Raw genomic sequence first — 22386 nt, forward strand, 5'->3', positions numbered from 1 at the left:
ATACAGATGAAGTGAAAAGAAGGGCCATCTGTACCCCAATGTTTATAGCAGCAATGGCCACGCTCGCCAAACTGTGGTAAGAACCAAGATGCCCTTCAACGGACGAGTGGATAAGGAAGATGTGGTCCATATACACAATGGAGTATTATGCCTCCATCAAAAAGGATGAATACCCAACTTTTGTAGCAACATGGAAGGGACTGGAAGAGATTATGCTGAGTGAAATAATCAAGCAGAGAGAGCCAAGTATCATATGGTTTCACTTATTTGTGGAGCATAACAAATGACGTGGAGGACATTGGGAGATGGAGAGGAGAAGGAAGTTGAGGGAAATTGGAAGGGGAGGTGAACCATGAGAGACTATGGACTCTGAAAAACAACCGGGTTTTGAAGTTTTTGAGGGTTTTGAAGGGGCGGGGGGTGGGAGGTTGGGGGAACCAGGTGGTGGGTAATAGGGAGGGCACGTATTGCATGGAGTACTGGGTGTGGTGCAAAAACAATGAATACTGTTATGCTGAAAAGAAATAAAAGAAAAAAGAAACAATTCTTAACTATAGAGAATAAACTGTTACCAAAAGTGGGGGTGGGGTGGGAGGGATGAGTTAATAGGTGATACGGATTAAGGAGTGCACTAGTGATAAGCACTGGGTGTTGTATGGAAGTGTTGAGTCAGTATATTGTACACCTGAAACTAATATTACATTGTATGTTAACTAAGTAGAATTTAAATAAAAACTTGAAAGAAATCCCTTTCTCTTGCCTTCATGAATTTATTTATTTGGTTGGTTGTTAGATAAATATTTTTTGAACTTCTGCTGTATGTTATGTATTGTCTAGGCATTGGAAAGTGGTAAACGAGATCTAGTCCATCTCTTTTTTTTTTTTTTTTTTTGGTCAGAGATAGAGAAGAGAGCATGTGCACAAGCAGGGGGAATGACAGGCAGAGGGAGAGAGATCTAGTCCCAGTCTTTAAGGAGGTTATAGTCTAAGGGCCAATAATTCTCCCTCCCTATCTCCAGCTATAAAAATCATACTAATATTGGAAGGCTTCTCCTCTACAATCAGCATCTTTGAAATTTTTGCCTAAATTTTTCCCAATCTCAAAAAGAGAAATCCAGAAATGATTTCTCCCTCTTGATTTTTCAAAGCTATATTAATGTTATCCATACAGATCTCTTACCATATATGTTGCATTCTACCTGGCAGGTTCTGTTATAGTCTCATACATCATGTATATTTTAAAATTTCTTTTCTAGATTTTCAGCTCCTTGCGTATTGGACACTCCTATTACTTGTATCTCTCAAATCAGTGAAATCATGTGAATAATGAATAATATCACTCCTTAGAGGTGTTTTAGGAATTTGTGGGTGCATTTTTGTTTATCACAATGATTAGAGGCACTAGTGGAATTAGTGAAGAGAGGCTAATAAAGAAAGACTTGTAATGCTCAGGATAGTCTCTCAAGATAAATTGTTGTCTTGAGTCCCAATAACTTTCAAATATTCTACGAGATGTTTCATGTAAGTGAAAAACTTCCAATTCTCTGAATCTGGAGCCTAAATCCATTTTTATAAATAAATGCTAGGTATTTCTTATGAAATATATACGTATATTCTTATGAAAGATATATGCTGAGTTTTCCTATATTTATCACCTTTGTAAATCAAGGAAAAATTGTACTTTTTCTTGTCCAGAATTTTACTAGTCTTGCTCAACATTACAGAAAGTCATGTCACCAAAGGCAGTACCACTCATGGTGTTTGAGTCACCATTAATACAAATATGTCAGTCTGTTTTTGTAGCTATTGAATTTTTAAAACGATTCTGGATGTAGGTGTCGGCGTCGAATTAATTCCCTGTTTTGTCATACTCAGATATTTACATTTGGAAATACATGTTATTTCTTTTTAAAATATAAATGACCTTCCTTTAATTTCTGCCATATATTACAGTAAAGCATTCTATTAATGCTTTATATTTGTACACATAAATATGCTACTTATCTATAAATTTCTTTTTAAAATTTTTATTTAAATTTCAGAATTTAGAAGAGGGTACTGCAAAATATTTATTATAAAAAGCAACATTGTCAGGCACCTGGGTAGCTCAGATCCTTAAGTGTCATGATCCCAGGGTCCTGGATTCAGGTCATGATCCCAGAGTCCTGGAATCAAGCCCTGCATTGGGCTCTCTGTTTCTCTCTTTCCCTCTGTCTCCCCAGGCCTGTGTGCGGCGCATGCTCTCTCTCACTCGTTCTTGCTCATCCTCTTTCTCAAATAAATAAAAACCTTCTTTTAAAAAAAAGCAACATTGGGGGCGCCTGGGTGGCTCAGTGGTTTAGGTCTCTGCCTTCGGCTCAGGTCATGATCTCAGGGTCCTGGGATGGAGCCCCGCATCCGGCTGTCTGCTCAGTGGGGAGCCTGTTTCTCCCTCTCTCTCTGCCTGCCTCTTTGCCTACTTGTGACCTCTCTCTCTGTCAAATAAATAAATAAAATATTTTTTTAAAAAAGCAACATTGTGTCATGTTATATATTCACTGATTTATGACCATTATAGCTTGCCAAAGTAAATTTACTTAAAAATATAGATTTAATCTTTATTGAACATTAAACTATTTTCTCTCTCTCTCTCTCTTTTTTAAGATTTTATGTATTTGAGAGAGAGAGAGAGCATGAGCAGGAAGGATGGGCAGAGGGAGAGGGAGGGCAGAGGGAGAAACAGGACCCCAGGGTCATGACCTGAGCTATCCGAAGGGAGATGCTTAACCAAATGAGCCACCCATGCACCCTAAACTGTTCTCTTTACAGAAAATGTGTATCACAAAATATTCTGACAATTAGAATAATGATTAAGTTAGATGAAAACACCAAAAATTTGTTACAAACTAGAAAAAAGTATATGCAAACTTTATTCAATTTATAGAGAGAAAATTGCTATTTATAATTTTTAAATTTTCTAATAAAATGCCATAGACTTGGGTTAATGACTAACATTCTTTACATACTTTCTTTATTATAATTAATATGTCCAGAACTTTAATTTTTAAAATTTGACCATTGTTTCATGCAGAGGACAAAAGATTTTTTTTACGTGTGTTTTTAATTATTTTAATTTGTAGTCTTTAAATTAGTTCTTCAGGATCAGTGGTGAATTTTTTTTAAGAGTTTATTTATTTATTTGACAGACAGAGATCACAAGTAGGCAGAGAGGCAGGCAGAGAGAGCAGGAAGCAGGCACCTCGCTGAGCAGAGAGCCCGATGTGGGGCTTGATATCAGGACCCTGGGATCATGACCTGAGCCGAAGGCAGAGACTTTAACCCACTGAGCCACCCTGGCGCCCCAGCAGTGAATTGTTTTGATTTAGATATTCTAAGTGTATTTTTCATCTTTGAGCATATGATAAGATATATTTTATAAACTAAAGTGCAGAACCAGATGGTTTTATTCTGGTATGATACGTGTTAATTTGTATGCCTTGTTTTCAACAACTGTGGATTGTGTTGTATCCCATCATTGCCTTTTTTAGACTATTTTATAGACAGAACTAGAAATTCTGGTTATATAAAGCTATTCTAGCACAGGCTAGAAAGTAGGTCATTGTGACGGGGAGTATACCAAACCGCCCGCTGGTTGCTATAGTAATGACCTACTTTAAGAAACTATTTCTGTTGATTCATGTTGAAATCATTTGTTGGAAATGGCATAAGGAAACTCAATGCATGTAATTTTTTTTCTAATAACAATAAGTTATCTCTGGAGGTTTTTTTAAGTCTTTAATATGTTTAAAGTGAAGAAGTATATTTTCTTATTTAGTACCCTTTCTATTTATTTTGAAGTGATGCAATTAGTAATCAGTTAAATAACAGGAGAACTGTGCTTCTATACAGGTAATACAATTATGCAAAGAGATGTGGTGAGTTTTACTACTGTGTGGCCTTTAAAAAGTAACCTGTTGCATGTAGTTAATAGTGTTATTAACTGAGCCTCCAATTAGGTATAGTAATACGCCATATTAAGAGAAGATCTGAAAATATGTTCTTGTTAAAAATGTACTCTCTGGGGGTGCTTGGGTGGATTATCCTCCCAGGACATTTTAGTTTTATACTGTTTAAATTTAAGAAAACTTAGAGTTGCTAGTTCATTTAAACTCAATTTTTTATCTGACTACTACAGTGTCTAAAAACGCTTGCCAAGCAAATACATAAAACTAGATGTTTCCTAATAAACATTTATCACCATCAATATGATAAATTATTCATAGTTATGGATAATTTTGTAAAATTCAGGTACTTTCGTATTGGTATAACAACATCAACAATCTCCCCCCACCCCACCCCCGTCAAAGTATTTGCATGTTTGTAGTGATAGGTTGGGGTAGGGGTCAGTGTTAGGGTGGTGGTTCCAAACCCAAACAGAACAGTGATGAGGTGAAATATAGATGTGAAAATAGAAAGGTTTGTTTTCCTATTTGTTTAAAGACAATTGTGCACCTTCCTAAAGGTGATACGATGGGGGATACCTGGGTGGTTCCTTCGGTTAAGTGTCTTGTCTTCGGTTCAGGTGGTGATCCCCGGGTCTTGGGATTGAGTTCTGCGTTGGGCTCCTTGCTCACTGCCTGCTTCTCCCTTTGCCTGCCGCTTCACCCCTACTTGTGCTCTCACTCGCTGTCTCTCTGGCAAATAAAGAAATAGAATCTTTTAATAAATAAATAAATAAATAAAGGTAATATAATGGGAGTCCCCCTGAGTCCCCACATCTATAGAGATGATGACTCCTAAATGGAAAAGAATATCAAACTTGACTAGGTATACTGATGTCAGTAATAACTACAACTATAAAAATTAACAAAACTTTCTTGATGAAATGATGGGATCAGAATAAGAAAATGATCTGAACTGAATAGCCTCCTAGAATAATGGTGTCTGGTAGAACTTTCTGCAGCAATAAAAATGTTGTTCACCTATGCTGTCCAGTATGGTAACTAATGGCACACATGTGGCTGTTGAGAGGCCTTGAAATCCGGCAAGTGTGACTGAGAAACTGAATTGTTAATTCTGGCTATATGTGCATAGTGACTACCATATTGGACAGTGCATTTCTGACTCCTCACAAGGAAACACCATCACTATTCTCAAAGAACACATGACTTGTGGGAAAGGCAGACAAATATTTAACCTTAAGATCAGATACATAAAAGAAGCAGAGTAAAGAGGAAATAAGATCTGTCCAGCTGAAGGGAAGGGAATCTAGATGAAATGTTAGAGAAGTTAGCATGAGGCAGATAGTGAGGTTGGATTTTCTAGGGATGACCTCTCTTTTAGAAATGCTCTTGGTGGGGCACCTGGGTGGCTCAGTGGGTTAAAGCCTCTGCCTTCGGCTCAGATCATGATCCCAGGGTCCTGGGATCGAGCCCCACATCGGGCTCTCTGCTCACAGGGAGCCTGCTTCCACCTCTATCTGCCTGCCTCTCTGCCTACTTGTGATCTCTGCCTGTCAAATAAATAAATAAAATCTTTGGGAAAAAAAAAAAGAAATGTTCTTGGAGACCGCTCCATTTCTTCACAATAAAAGATGCACAGTGAGCAGTCTTTTGGTACTGCCTCAGAATTTCCCAACATAACTATCATGGGTAAGCCTTCTTAGTACTTATTTCATTGAGAAAAGTCCACCTGTCTCATGAAATTTTTCTTTTTTAATTAACCTGACATTCTCTGCACTCAGAATTATGCCACATAATTTCATGTCTATTTATTATCAGTTTCCTTAATTAGATAAGAAACTTGAAAATAGGCATGTTTTCTCTCTCATAGATGATTATAGTATCCTTTAGTACTCAAATTCTTAAATTATTCACTTGCTCAGAGTGACTAAATAGGATATTTCCATTTTTTTAGTAGAAAAATGTTCTAGATTTTTCAAGGAGGCTTTTCTGTTTGAACTTGAGTTCATTTCATCAATGAAATCAATTCATTTAATTTATATAATTTTGATGCTTACAAATTAAACATTGCTACCATTCATTCACTATTAATTAATGGAAGTTAGTGATTTAATTTAGGAATTTCATTAAAATACTGAGAAAGTTGTTTGTAATTAAAAAATGGTAAGTATGATTTCTGGAAAGAGTAATTTACAGACCAGTTAGAAATAAAATAAGAGGTAATAAAATTATGGGGCTGGCATGTCAGTTTTTAGAATGACATGATTTTGTAATACTTTGTATCTTCTAAATATACATGTTTAAAAATTTTAATATTTTTCTCTGTAGATTTTTGCTTCAGTGTCTTGAAGACCTTGATGCCAATCTGCGAAAATTAAACTCTCGTTTGTTTGTGATTCGTGGACAGCCAGCAGATGTGTTTCCCAGACTTTTTAAGGTAATCTGAAAAAATCTTTGCTTAAAATAATAATCTTATTTCAGAGAAGACACATATTTGCTGAGTAAGGTATTTGAGGTAATTTAAGGTATGTGAAATACAAGTATTTTTAAATAAAAATTTCGTTTTTTTAATTTAATAAAAGTTTTACATGGTAGAATCAAGACCGCAAAAAAAGTAGTTTGCAATGAAAACTTAAATCTTTCTTCTGCCTAACCCTAGAAGCAACAACTACTACCTGTTTCTTACATATGCATTACAAATATTTTTTTGCATTAGTAAGAATATGTATGTCCATGTATCTATATGTATGTATTTAACACATTATATATAATATAGTATATATATATATATATATATAATACCTGTAGATCCATCTATATATATAAATTTGCATTTTTGTGTATGTTACCATCCCCGTTTTAATAATAAAGGTAAGAATGCACTATATTTTACACCATCCGTGTCGTGCTTTAGTTACATAGCCATGTATTTTAGAGGTTGTTTCCTACTGCTCCCTCAGTCTTTTAAATGGCTTCGTAGTATTCCATTGTGTAGGATGCTATGATTTCTTTAACAAGCTTTCTACTGAACATTTGGTCATTTTCCACACGCCTTTGCTAATACAGATAATGCTGTCAGTGAACATCCCTGTCCAAATACAAATATCTTTGCTCACATGTGCTAGTATATTTTTGGGATAATTCTTAGAAGAGGAATTTTTGGGTCCAAGGGCTATAATGAACAACAAGCTACTAATAATACAAAACTTTAGTTTTGTGGGTTTTTTTTTAATTTGGTAGAATCTTAAATCTCCTAATCTTATGTCTCCCTTCTTTTTTTCCCAATTGAAAAAATTAGTCCTGGAGAGGTTAAAAGAGTTGACTAAGGTCATACAGCTAGCACATGGAAGTGCTCAGACCAGAAGCTGATTCCTGGTTTTGTCTTTTTTATCCATCCCTTTCTCTTTCTTTCCTACTGTTAGAATTCCTAATGTATATCTGCCTTTTTCTTTTTTTTGCAGCTATTTGAGTTATCAATTTTTTTTTGATAGTAATGTTCCTATTTCTAATGCAGAAGAGAATAGTTCCTTTCCTTGAATGAAAATATTCCCAGTGCTGGGAGTCAAATAACACTACCTAATCTTTTTCACTGGTATTAATGTTCAGGATTTCACTAATGCAACAGTTTTGGCTAGTGAAGATTTGTTTTATTAAAGTATGTTTTACTACTATGGCTACTTAGAGTCAGAATTTAACTTTAGGTGCATGTAAGAATTCTGAGTAGAAAGCACATCAGGAACAATGGTGTAATAGTTTATCAATAACTCATGAGTGTAAAAGTGTATGTATCTCTGAGTCCATGTAGTATAAGTAAAATGAAGCCTAAGAGGACTTTCGTTGCTTTAAAATAACAAAACTAAAACAACAACTGTTTTAAGAATATGGAGAAAAAGGAACCCTCTTACACTGTTGGTGGGAATGCAAACTGGTGCAGCCAGCTATGGTAAACTATATGGAAATTCCTCAAAAGTAAAACTAGAACTATACTATAATCCATTAATTGCACTACTGGGTATTTACACAAAAAATATGAAAACACTAATTCAAAGGCATATATGCACCCCTACATATATAGCAGCGTTTTTTACAATAGCCAAAGTGTGGAAGAGCCTAAGTGTCCATTGATAGATGACTGGATGAAGAAGTTGTGGTGTCTATATACAGTGGAATATTATTCAGTTATAAAAAAGAATGAAATTTTGCCATTTCCAACAACATGGATGGAGCTGGTGAGTATAATGCTAATAAGCAAAGCAAGTGAGAGAGAGACAAATACCATATGATGTCATGCATATGTGGAATTTAAGAAACAAAATAAATGAGCAAAGGAAAAAAAGAGAAAGAGATGCATCAAAAACAGACTCTTAACTATAGAGAACAAACTGCTGGTTACCAGAGGAGGGCTGGGGTAAGAGCATGGGTGAAATAAGTGATGGGGATTAAGGAATGCCCTTGTGATGAGCACTGGTGATGTTTAGAATTGTTGAATCACTGTATTGTACTCCTGAAACTAATGTAACAGTGTATGTTAACTGTAATGGAATTACGACAAAAAAATACAATCACAAAACTTGTATTTACTTGTTTTAAAAAAAATTGTTTTAAGTTAGCAAATCTTTTATGTTCTTTGTTTTGAGCTTTCTTTTACCTAAATTAATATTATTGGATTAAACTACCTTCTGCATTTAGATGCTGTCCCAGTCTTTGTCAGTTGGGCGGAGAAGCAGTGATTTCCACATGGGCCATAAAGTACAGATGCATGTAACACATAAAGCACATCAAGTGCTTACCATTTTATTCTGATTTTTCCTTGGGCTACGTACTATGTAAAATACCACTTATGAAAACTTCCTTTCAGATTATATACTATGTCGAGAGCCACAGAGGGAATTAAGTCCTTTTTTTTATTACATTGGTGTTTTTATTTTTACTTTTTTGTCAAGAGGTGCTATATGCATGTGTTTTTAAAAAAAGCCTAAAAGGATATATAATAAAAAGCAGGTCTCCTTCCCACCCCCTCAGTCTCACACCCCTTTTCCTCTAAGGGAAAAGATTCTTCTGTCAGTCAGCTGACTGATTTACATTACTGTTTCTGGTTTTCTTATTCTAGTTCAGAAAATAGAATTTTTAATACATGAGTAATCCTGTTTCCCACTTGGGAGGTGAAACTGTTTTAAACCTGATAACAGTGCTTTCGTTGATTGGGATGGTGAGAGTGGTTCCAGTACTGATGGTCTAATATATATCTTCTCCTCTCTACAGGATTTCCTTATTCTATTTATATTGAGTAGATTTAGAGATGGGCTCAGAGCATTTTTACTTTTTTTGTAAGCACATATTTACATATATGTCTGATAAACTGTTGTTTCTTCTGATGTGTTTTCTGCTTAGAATTTTTCCCAGTTAAATTCTGAACTTAATAAAGGACTTTTTTTTTTAAAACTTCTTTTTATGTTCTGAAGAAATGATAAAGAAACTTAGTAGACACTAATGTATGCAAAACTTGGATACACTATTAATCATATGAATCTTACATAAATTATTATTATTATGCAGTTGAATCTTGCAGCTTCCATATATGGTAAGCTACCAAGACCATGTACATCCTAGGCCCAGCAGAACCTTTTAATGAAGAGTTTAGCATCTATGAAGAGTTTAAACATTAAAACTTTCTCATTATATCCAAGAAACAGGGACTAAAGTCTTTATAGATGGACTCACTGAAGTGTAACAAAATGTTCTGTTCAAAATCATAGAATAAATCAAAGAACATCTAAAGCCACTAATATTTTACAGGCATAAAATTTGTATTATGTTTTTTGAGTTATTTTGGATTCTTGCCTTATTATTTTATAGCACATGCTCATTTGAATAAGAGAATTCATTCAACAGATATTGATTGATTGAGTGCCTACTGTGTACAAGGCAGAGTTCAAGGTGGTGCAGATATACTAGTGAACCAAATAGAAGACATTCCTACCTTAGCAGAGCTTATATGATAGCAGGAAAGAGGCAGATAATAAACAAGTAAATATGCAATGTCAGGCAGTGGTAGGTGCTAAAATGAAGTGTGGGATATTAAATGCCAAGGGGAGGTAAGGACTTTATATGGAATCATGGAAGGCCTCACTTCTAAGATGACATGTGAGCAAACACGTGAAGGGACTGAGCCATGCAAGTATCTGGGGTGTGGTACTGTGAATTCACAACATTTTGCACCTTGTTCCATCAAAAGGTTGAGTTTAAATCTGGGTTGGCCATATAACTCATTTTGACCAACTGACAAGAAAGTCTTTGAGTTCCGAATCCTAAAGTTCAAGCAACTTTGAAGTTTCTGCCTTTGCCCTTTTAGAATGCTTCTTGTGTCATGCAGGGAATGTGGGCTACAATATCAGATTATGGGAGACCATGTAGAGAGAGAAGGCCACTCAGTAGCCAGCACCAAAATCTGAGATGTGGGAGAGAGATTCTCTCAGATCCTCTAGGTCTGGCCAAGCTGTCAACTGATTGCAAACTCATGAGTAAGCCCAGGTGAGACCTACAGAACCACCATTTAGTTAATTGACAGACTTCTGAGAATCTATCATTTTGAGCTGCTAAGATCACTGCAACATGGGGAAGAATGTTCCAGGGAACAGTAGTTATAAAGGCCTTTATGTGGAAGTGTGCCATGGCTTGTTTAGGAATAGCAAGAAGACCAGCATGACTAGAAGCAGTGAGTCAAGAGGAGAGAAGGGCCAGAGAGATTGTGAGGGGCTGAATCACAGAACTTTATTTATAGACTATATTTAGGAGTTATAGTTAGTTAATAGTTAGGCTATTACTCTGAGTGAAATGGGTAGGATCCGTGGAAATTTTTGAGTACATGAATGACATGATTTCACTTACATCATCTTTTCTTTTTTCTTTATTATTGAAATATAATTGACATATAATGTTATATTAGTTTCAGGTATAGAGCATATTGATTCAATAATTCTGTACATTACTCTGTGCTCACCATAAGTATAGTCACCCTCTGTCCCCATACAGTATTATTGATGATATTCCCTATGCTGTACTTTTCATCTCCGTGACTTACTTATTTTAAAACTGGAAGTTCGTACCTCTTAGTCCCCTTCAACTATTTTGTTCATCTTCCTTCCCACCTCCCCTCTGGCAACCACTAGTTTGTCCTCTATATTTGAGTGTGTTTGGTATGTTTGTTTGTTCATTTGTTTTGTTTCTTAGATTCTATATACAAGGAAATCATATATTTGTCTTTTCCTGTCTGACTTTTTTGTTTAGGATAATATACTCTGGGTCCATCTATGTTGTTATAAATGGCAAGATCTCATTCTTTTTTGTGACTGAGTAATATTCCATATTCTGTGTTTACACACACACACACACACACACACACACACACACTCACACTACATCTTCTTTATCCATCAGTGGACACTTAGGTTGCTTCCATATTTTGACTATTATAGAGACTCCTGCAACAAACAAAGAGGTACTTATAATTTTTGAATTAGTATTTTTCATTTTCTTTGGGTCAATACCCAGTAGTAGAATTACTGGATCATATGGTATTTTTATTTTTTATTTTATGAGGAACCAATAGTTTAATTTGCTTTTGTTTCCCTTGCCAGAGGAGACATCCATAAATATGTTGCTAAGACAAATGTCTCAACAATGAAAAGAAAATGAATATGCCACAAAATCATAGGTTGTTTTTTTTTAACAGGCTAGAGAGCTGAGGACACAGAGAAACCTAAGTAAATTCCATAAAGAGATGAGCTTTTCATAGGAAAGAGACTCATGTCTATATCCATGGAGGCACAGCAGAAAAAGAAGGGAATCCACCATAGTTGAGAATAAAAAGAAACCAGTCAAAATTTACCAGGCTTTTCGTGGTCATACATGGACTGACATGGCACATTAGAGTTCCAAGAAACCCTGATCACAGATAAGTTCATACATATTCTCTAGTTCTTTCCTGCAGTGCTTTTGTGGAGTACCAGGCAATATACCAAAGGCTAGGGCAAGGCAGAAGAGCTGAGAGAGATCCCTCCCTGAAGTGCTACTGGGTGTTCACTTAGTGCAAAGTAGCAGTCCACTGAAGCTGGGACAGGACAGCAGGATGTCTCCAGACATACAGCAGGACAGACAGAAAGATGTCTCCAGAGGTACAGAAAATTAGGGGACAGGGCTAGAAAACAAAGAGAAGAGGAAGATGAAGCCATCATAGAGCTTATGGGTAGACAGCAAAGCAGAGAGAGATACACAGTTTGTAAAGATATTGACTGGGCTGTAAAGCAGAGTGAGAATCTTGTCTATGCTCAAATCCTAAGCCCTGTTGAAAAGCCTGGAACCTACCCTCAAAATATTTGAACACCATTGGTGAATGGAATTTAAAGAAGCAACAAAGCCAAGCCCCACCTCCATTATAGACTATAGTAATTCAAATTCTAGCAATCAGAGCCAAGAGTATGTGCTTTTCTAGAGATAAATATTATTTGTTCCATCTCTATCCTTTATACCATTGTTTGTCATACAAAATGAGACATATAAAGAAGCAGGAAATGTGATTTACAATCCAGTTAAAAAAAAGAGAGAGAGAGAGAGAGAGAAAATAGTAGAAATAGTCCCACAGTTTATGCAGATGTTGGGATTAGAATAAAGGACTTTATAATAATTATGCTATAGACATTAAATAACCTAATGAAAGGTGAAAGATGTGAGTAAATGATAATTTCAGCATAAAAATGGAAACTATTAAAAAGAAGGAAATGAAGAATTCATTCAGTGGGCTTTTCCAGAGTAGAGCAGAAGAAAAATCAGTGAACTTGAAGACTGGAAATTGAAATTATCCCAACTGAAGCACATAGAGAAGAAAGTTTTTTTAAAAAGGGAACCAAGGAACCTTTAAAAAGTCATTTGTGGAGCAATAGTAAATGGCCTAACATATGTGTAACTGTAGACCTAGGAAGATAGAGGGGAGAGAGATTGGTACAGAAAAAAGATGTTTGAAGAGATAATGATTAAGAATTTTCTAAAATTAATGAAAGATATCAACCCACAGTATCAAGAAGCTCCACAAAACCACAAATAGCATAAATATAAAGAAAACCACATCTTGCCAACATCAAAGTCAAATAACTGAAAACCAAAGTTAGAAAATTTTATAAGGAGCCAGAGGTGAAAAGACATATTCAGGGGACCACAATAAGAATGTTGGTGGCAGGGACCCTGGATAGCTCAGTCAGTTAGGTTTCTGCCTTCAGCTTGGGTCATGGTCTCAGGGTCCTGGGATTGAGCCCCACATCAGGCCCCACATGTTTGGAGGGGAGTCTGCTTCTCCCTCTCCAGCTCCCTCTGCTTGTGTTCTCTCTTCCTCTATCAAATAAATAAGCCAGTCTTTAAAAAAGAAAAAAAAAGAATGTTGGTGGCTTTTTAATCAGACACTGTCGAGTCCAGAAGGTAATTGAACAACATCTTTAAAGACTACACAGAGGACGCCTGGATGGTTCAGTTGGTTTTGTGTCAACTCTTGGTTCCAGCTCAGGTCATGATCTCATGAGTTGTGGGATTGAGCGCCACATCAAGCTCCTTAGCTTGGAGACTCCTAAGCAAGGAGTCTGCTTGATTCTCTCCTCACTTGCACACTCTCTCTAAAAATAAATCTTTAAAAAAAAAAAAAAAAGCAAAAAACCTACAGAGATTTTTGTTAACTGAGCAAAAATATTCATTAAAAAAAAAAAGAAGGTAGTGGTGCCTGGTAGCTCAGTCAGTTAAGCTCCAACTCTTGATTTCAGCTCAGGTCATGATCTCAGGGTAGTGAAATTAAGCCCTGCATCAGGCCCCACACTCAGTGGGGAGTCTGCCTGAGATTTCTCTCTCCCTCTCTGCCCCTCCCCACTGTTCTCTTGAAAATAAATATATAAATCTTAAAAAAAAAAAAAAAAAAAGACAGGAGTCTAAAGCCATACCACCCTGAATGTTCCTGATCTTGTTTGATCTCAGAAGCTTGGCAGAGTTGGTCCTGGTTAGTACTTGGGTGGGAGACTGCCTGGGAATACCTGGTGCTATAGGTTTAGACAGATAGATTGATACATAAAAATATAAAAAGGTAAAATGAAGGCATTTTCAGGCAGACAGAAACAGAGAACAATTCATTCCTAAGAGATCTGTACTGTAAGAAATAATAAAGGAAGTTCTGCTAGGTGAAAGGAAGTCATTCTGGATGAAAGAATTTACAAGAAAGGAAAGAATACTAAGTATATGGGTAAATATAAAAGACCAACTTTTTTGTTAGTTTTAGTTATGTATATTTATATATTCTATTTTCTTTAAAAGACTATTGCCAGGTTAAAACCAACCAATAGCAGTGAATTGTAGGAGATAATATCAATATTAATGGACTTAACAGCATAAATAGAAATAAAATTTACAACAGGATCACACAAGGTAGGAGCAAAATAAATACAAGTATTGCTAAGTCCTTACATTATTCAATAGTAATATATAATTTGAATGTAGACAGTGATAAGAATGTACATTGTGATCTAAAATAATATAAAGAGCTTTTCAAATAAGTTAATAGAGGAGTTTAAAGTGGAATACTAAAAGTATTTGACTCATTTAAATGGAAGCAGATGGGTAAATTTAAGCTCAACATACCAATAATTTTATTCAGTATAAATGGTCTACTTTAAGCTCACCATTTTAAAGGCATAAGTTGTCAGACTGGATAAAGAATAAGCAAGAACCAACTTATATGCTGGTTAGAAGAGACATTTTAAAAATATGAAGAGGGGCATCTGGGTGGCTCAGTTAGTTACGTGTACAGCTCTTGATTTTGGCTCAGGTCATGATCTCCCGGTCCCGGGATCCAGCCCTGCATTGGGCTCCTTGCTCAGCCAGGAGCCTGCTTAAGGATTCTCTCTCTTCCTTCAGCCCCTTCCCCTCTTCTCTCTTTTGTTCGGTTTCTCTCTAAAATCAATCAATAAATCTTAAAAATGTATAAATAAACTATAAAAAATAAGAATATGGGAAACGGGAAAAATATGAAAAACAAGAGATACATGTTTCCAGTTATGGAATGAATAAGTCACAGAAATAAAAGGCACAGCACAGGGACTATAGGCCATGAAATTGTAATAGTGTTTTATGGTCATAGATGGTAGCTACATTTTTGGTGAGTATAGCATAACATATAGAGCATTTGAATCACTGTGTTGTGGGTCTGAAATCAGTGTAACATTGTGTATCAACTCTACTAAAAAAAAATTTAATAAACAGTTTGAAATAAAAAAGACTGAAAAAGATATACTTTGGAAAGAGTAAGCATAAGAAAATAGAATTCAAGACAGAATTACCAGAGATTAAGAGCAATCTTACAAGAAAATATAACTATTATAAATGTATATGTACCAACTAACAGCACAAAAATATGTGAATCTCAAACTGATAAAAACTCTGTTATTGATAGAATATACAAAAATTAATAAAGATACAGGTGATGTGAATAATGCTATCAACCAGTTTGATATACTGATATTTGCAGAAAACTACACATTTTTTTAAATTAACATATAATGTATTATTAGCCCCAGGGGTACAGGTCTGTGAATCGTCAGGTTTACACACTTCACAGCACTTACCATAGCGCATACCCTCCCCAATGTCCATAACCCCACCACCCTCTCCCTACCATCCACCCCCCCCCGCCCCCGCAACCCTCAGTTTGTTTTGTGAGATTAAGAGTCTCTTATGGTTTGTCTCCCTCCCAATCCCATCTTGTTTCATTTATTCTTTTCCTATCCCCCCAACCCACCCCCCACATTGCATGTCCACTTCCTTATATCAGGGAGATCATATGATAGTTGTCTTTCTCCGATTGACTTATTTCACTAAGCATAATATCCTCTAGTTCCATCCATGTCATCACAAATGGCAAGATTTCATTTCTTTTGATGGCTGCATAGTGTCTTCTTTATCCATTCATCTGTTGATGAACATCTAGGTTCTTTCCATAGTTTGGCTATTGTGGACATTGCTACTATAAACGTTCGGGTGCATGTGCCCCTTGGTTCACTACATTTGTATCTTTGGGATAAATACCCAGTAGTGCAATTGCTGGGTCATAGGGTAGCTCTATTTTCAACTTTTTGAGGAACCTCCATGCTGTTTTCCAGAGTGGTTGCACCAGCTTGCATTCCCACCAAGAGTGTAGGAGGGTTCCCCTTTCTCCTCATCCTCGTCAGAATCTGTCATTTCCTGACTTGTTGATTTTAGCCATTCTGACTGGTGTGAGGTAGTTTCTCATTGTGGTTTTGATTTGTATTTCCCTGATGTCAAGCGATGCAGAGCACTTATTTATATACATATTCTTTTAACACATATGAAATATTCACCAGGATAGACCATGTGTTCAGCCACATAACAGTTATCAATAAATTTCAGAGGCACCTGGATGGCTTCGTTGGTTAAGCAGCTGCCTTCAGCTCAAGTCATGATCCCAGGGTCCTGGGATCGAGCCCCACATCGGGCTCCCTGGTTGGTGGAGAGCCTGCTTCTCCCTCTCCCTCTGCCTGCTGCTCTGCTTACTTGGGCTCTCTCTCTATCTCTCTGCCAAATAAATAAATCTTTAAAAAATATTTTTCAAGTAACAGACATCTTACAGAATATTTTCTTTGACTTCAATAGAATTAAAATGAATAGCGAGAGAATTACAAGTATTTATAACTGGTAATGGAAACTATACAAAAATTTATGGATTCACAACATCCTTCCGTTAAAAAATAGTGTTGATATTAGGGTAATTTCTTTAAAATACTAAAATTTAACTTGCCATTAAAAAAAAAAAAAAACATTTATGGGATTCAGCTACAGCAGTGCTTAGAGGAAAATTAATAGCTTTCAGTACTTTGTTAGAACTTTTTAAAAAGTAGAACAAATCAAACCTATAAGTAAGTAGGAGAAAAAAAAATAAACAGAGGAATAGAAATCAATGAAACAGAAAGCAGACAAACAGTAGAGAAAATAAATTGTGATAATCAGTTTATTGTCTCTCAGCTCTAATCCACCCTTCCAAGTCCTGCTTTGTGATAGTGAAGCTGGATGCTATCCACGTTTCTCTTTTTTCAGCTGGCTTGATACTAGGTTTTGTTGAGAGATGTTGGTGGTGGTTCTCTGCAAAATCATAGTAGGAAAGAAGGGGCTTTTCATATTGGTAGCCTTGTGCTTTTTGCTTTTTCTTGGCACATTAGCTGGGAGTTGAGCTTGTGGGAGACCTAAGCCTCCCTTCTGGACAAGCCCCAGCCTAACCACACCCTCTGGCAAATTTCTCTGTCCCTTGATAGGCCACTTCCACCGACCAGCTCCAGTTTACCTACACCCTGCAGGAAGTTTCTTAGCCACCGAGGGTGCTGTTCCTATGAACCAGGTCTGGCCTTGCCCTTTGGCAAGTTCCTTCTCTACAGGGAAGGTTTTGTGTTACTGTGGCAGGAGAACCCATGCATTGAGGTGTGAATTTCAGAAGAGGATTCTTTTCTTCTAAGTTCTTAATTCATTATTTTCTTATTTTCCCTCCATTTAGTGGTGGTAGCAGCATTCTGCAATTGCTAATTTTGAACACCTTAGACAACAGAAGCCACATATGTAATTCTAAATTTTCTAATAGCCACACTGAAAAAAGTAAAAAGAAACAGATGAAGTTAATTTTAATAATATATTTTATTTTTAAAAATACGTATTTTTATTTAATGTATATCAAAATATTTTCCTTTCAATATAAAATTATTAAAATTTTAAGCTATTTTAACCTCTTTTTAATATGAAGTCTTTGAAATCCAGTGTATATTTTATTCTTACAGCACATCTCTATTCGAACTAGCAACATTTCAAGTGCTCAGAAGCCACTTCTGTGGCTAGTGACTACCATACTGGATAGTGTAGCCTTAACTCCTCTTTTACTCCTTCTTTTACTCCTTGTCATCGTTGATCAGCTTTACTTGCTAATAATTCTTTACGTTAGATTTTCCCTGTCCAGATTGCTGATGTGGTTTCTGTTTCCTGACTGAACCCTGATTGATTCAGTCAGCAAAGCCAAAAGCTGGGTCTTCGAAAAGATTAAATTGATAAACTGCTAGCAATATTGATCAGGATAAAAAAGGGGAGAATTACTTTTATCTAGAATAAAAAGGGGGATATTACTAGAGAGTCTCTAAATTTTTAAAAGCTTAATAAAGGATGTTGTAAATATAATGCTAATAAATTACTCAACTAAAATGAAAATTTTCTTAAGTACAAGTTATAAAATTCTCAGAAGAAAAGAAAAACGTGAATAGCCCTTTATCTCTTAAAGAAATTGAATTTATGATTGAAAACCTTCCTATAAATAAAACTCCAGGTCCAAGAAGGCTTTAGTTGTGAATTCTATCACATATTTGAGAGAGAAATCATACCAGGTTTATAACACTTTTCAGAAAACATAGGAAAATGTTGGAAACACTTCCCCAAAACACTTATTTTATGAGGCCAACTTAGCTCTAATACCATACTCTACTAGCAAAACTGGTGAAGAAATTTTAAGGAAAAAAAAATAGCCAAATGTCCCCCCAGAAACAGACTCAGATACCCTCAACAATATATTAACAAATTGAAATTAGCAATATTTAGTTTAGTCCAGGAATACCAAGTTGGTTCAACATTTTGAACCATATTGGCAGGAGACGGGCTGCTTATCTTGGGTAGGTAAATCTGTTTAATTCAAGGGTGAAATATTAGCAAGCTTACCTGCCTATAAACCTGAAATTTTTCTGCAATTCATCTTTACTAGTAATGTGGTCTGTATCTTGATCTTTAGGTGTTTGACTTATGTTTCCTTCTTTTTCAAAAATGTTATTGACTTAAACTCTATCTTAAACTGTATCTAAAAACTAAAAAAAAATTATAAAACATTTTAAAAATCAATTAAGGTGATCCTTCCTGTTAATAGAATACAGGAAAAGCTATTACAGTTATCTCAATAGATGAAGAAAGAGCATTGGACATAATTCAACATCAATTTATGATTTAAAAAACTTTAACCAAACTAGCAGTAGAAAACTGGTAAATGTTAATTCGATAAAAGTTGTTAATTTAAAACATAGCTAATGTCATTCTTAATGGCAAAATAGTGAGTGCTTTCCACCTAAGATCAGGAGAAAAGCAAGGATATAAACTTTCATCACTAATTGAAAGTCTTGCCAGCATATGTAATTGGGAAAGAAAAAGAGTAGATAATTAGCTTATCAGCTTACCGGAATTCCCATGTTCTCTATCATAGCATTCTGTTTTTTTCTGATGGTTATTTTGTATTTATTTATTTATTTTAAAAGATTTTATTTATTTATTTGACAGAAAAAGAGAGACAGTGAGAGCAGATACGCAAGCAGGGGGAGTGGGAGAGGTAAAGCAGACTTCCTACTGAGGAGGGGATCCAACGTGGGGCTCAATCCCAGGACCCTGGGATCATGACATGAGCTGAAGGCAGATGTTTAATGACTGAGCCACCCAGGTACCCCGTGTATTTACTTTTTAAATTTACCTCCATGTTGCTAGTTTTCCTCAGTAAGCTCTAAGGGGGAGGGACCTAGCATTGTATCTGGCCTGTAATAAAGATTATAATATTTGATGTATAAATGAATTTATTTAATGTTTGAGGAACCTTCTTTTCCCTAGCTTTTTTTTTTCCCCCTTGAGAGATATTCACTAATTTATCCCCAGGGAAGAAGTGAAAGATTTCACTGGTGAATGTAGTAGAAGGAGCTAGGTGAGTGTAGGTCAGATTGTACGAGTATAGCTCAGATTATACCTTTTCTTCTCACTTGCTGAGAGCACACATCCTGTTCTCTTCTTCTGTGCAATAAATCCATACTGCAGGAGACGGGCTGCTTATCTTGGGTAGGTAAATCTGTTTAATTCAAGGGTGAAATATTAGCAAGCTTACCTGCCTATAAACCTGAAATTTTTCTGCAATTCATCTTTACTAGTAATGTGGTCTGTATCTTGATCTTTAGGTATTTGACTTATGTTTCCTTCTTTTTCAAAAATGTTATTGACTTAAACTCTATCTTAAACTGTATCTAAAAACTAAAAAAAAATTATAAAAAAAATCAGAATTGCAAACTACTATTTAGGAAAAAAAGTTGTAACATATATGGCAGAGAAAGGTTGCTATCGTTAAAACATAAGGAGCTCTTACAAGTCCATAAGAGAAGAATTTAGTGTGATAGAAAACCAAGCAAACATAGCCTGCAACTCACAGAAAAAGAAATATACAAATAGCTAGTAATAAGAGCTGTCATTCATTGAATTTAACTGTGTTCTATGTCCTTAAGAATTTATAGGCATTATCTCATTTAATCTTTCAGCCATGTAACATAATGATTTCTTTTTTTCATTTTACTGTAGCAAACACGTAGTGTTTATTATTTGCTAGGTACTCTCTAAGCACATTACTCACATTCTATCCATTTTATAGACGAAGAAGCAGACATGAAGAGTTTAGCCATTTATGTAAATAGTTGAGCCAGTCTTTGAACTCAGGAGGTCTGACTTTAGATCCTTTTTTTTTTTTTAATATTTTATTTATTTGACAGAGAGAAATCACAACTAGGCAGAGAGGCAGGCAGAGAGAGAGGAGGAAGCAGGCTCCCTGCGGAGCAGAGAGCCCGATGTGGGGCTCGATCCCAGGACCCTGGGATCATGACCTGAGCCGAAGGCAGAGGCTTTAACCCACTGAGCCACCCAGGTGCCCCTGACTTTAGATCCTTTGTTTTTTAACTACTACTCTATAGTGCTTCACTATAAAACAAATATAATGTTTTCCTAGTCTTACTTTATTTCTAAATTTCAAAAACAGTACACGATTATACTAACAAATGTGAACAGTGCAACAGTGTGTAAAATAAAAAATAATTACCTTATTTGTACTCCTAAATTTAAAGGTAAAAGCTATTGACAGTTTGGTATGCATTCTTCAAGATGTTCAAGAAAGGAAATTTTTTAAAATGAGTACTGTTTTTCTGTGTATACCATAGTATGTGTTATTGGTTTTTAAAAAACCTTTAACATACTACTGGCAAGTATATGGGAAGCAAGCACTTTGGTATACTACTGATGAGAGTATGAATTAGTACAACATATGTGGTGGAAAATTTGACAGTGTCTTTCGAAATTTTAAATATGCTTATCTGTTGTTTTTTAAGGAACTCTTTCTAGGAAAAATAGATCAAATGCCCAAAAATGTTTAAGATGCATGCTTAAAGATAAGGATATACACTGCAAGGTTTATAGTAGTATTTTTTTTTTAGCCCACCGTTGGGAACAGCCCTTGTCTAAAAACTATACGGGTTTGGAGAATTAGTGTGTTACCGTATAGTGAATTAAATAATAGTAGACTTACAGTTGATTTTTTTTTTCTTGTAAGATACATCAGAATAGATTTTAGATTAAAAAAAGTTACTACCCCGTTAGGAAATCACGGTTCCCTGAAGTCATAGTCTACATTGAAAATCACTATAAGGAGATGTATACAGAACTTATCAATATAGCACCTGATACTCAATAAATATCTGACATTATTACTATCTCTATATCAATCTCCACAGCTAACATTTTTTTGTAATCTGAAATAAAAACATTATAAAACAGAGTACCTCCACAAAGCAACATATGCCATATTAACTATCAAAGGTTTGTGAAAGAGCATGTGGGTGGCTCAGTCAGTTAAGCATTTGCCTTCGGCTCAGGTCATGATCTCAGGGTCCTGGAATTGAGCCCTCCGTTGTATCAGGTTCCCTGCTCACTGGGGCGTCTGCTTCTCCCTGTGCTCCCCACTGACTCATGCTCTCTCTCTCTTTCTCTCAAATAAATAAATAAAATCTTAAGGAAAAAAAAAAGGTTTGTGAAAGACCAATTCTTAGAATCAGCAGACATAAATTCAGCAGACATAAATACCCTCCAGGTATTCTGGTTCTTTGTGAACTTGGGCAGGTCCCTAAACTTTTTTTTTTAAAAGATTTTATTTATTTGACAGAGAAACCGAGAGTGAGCAACAGAGGGAGAGGAAGAAGCAGACTCCCCACTGAGCAAGGAGCCCGATGCAGGACTCTATCCCAGGACCCTGGGATCATGACTTGAGCCGAAGGCAAATGCTTAACTGACTGAGCCACCAGGCGCCCAAGTCCCTAAATTTTTAAAATAACCTTCTCTGCCAAATGGAGGTATCAGCCAAAGTACCAAACTGGGGTTTATTTTGAGGACCAAATGAGAACATATAAGTGTAAATTATTTGAAAAGTAAAGTGCTATGCAAACAAATTTAGTGTAGGAAGCTGGTTTTAAGCATATTACTAGTTAGATTGTTTGCTGCCTAGTACAATGCCTAAAATCTACTGAGTATACATTTC

General features: G+C 35.8%; 1 protein-coding gene and 1 pseudogene across 2 annotated transcripts in view; both read left to right on the top strand.

The window, feature by feature from the left end:
* Window positions 1-22386, top strand: part of CRY1 (cryptochrome circadian regulator 1) — a 95770-nt gene that overhangs the window by 57439 nt on the left and 15945 nt on the right. For both annotated transcript variants that reach the window (XM_046013502.1, XM_046013503.1), the window contains exon 2: window positions 6270-6378. In XM_046013502.1, coding sequence (XP_045869458.1) covers window positions 6270-6378 — 109 coding nt within the window. The remainder of the gene's footprint in view (window positions 1-6269; window positions 6379-22386) is intronic.
* Window positions 13905-14023, top strand: LOC123947674 (annotated as a pseudogene).

Source organism: Meles meles, chromosome 7, assembly GCF_922984935.1.
Source record: "Meles meles chromosome 7, mMelMel3.1 paternal haplotype, whole genome shotgun sequence".
NCBI lineage: Eukaryota > Metazoa > Chordata > Mammalia > Carnivora > Mustelidae > Meles > Meles meles.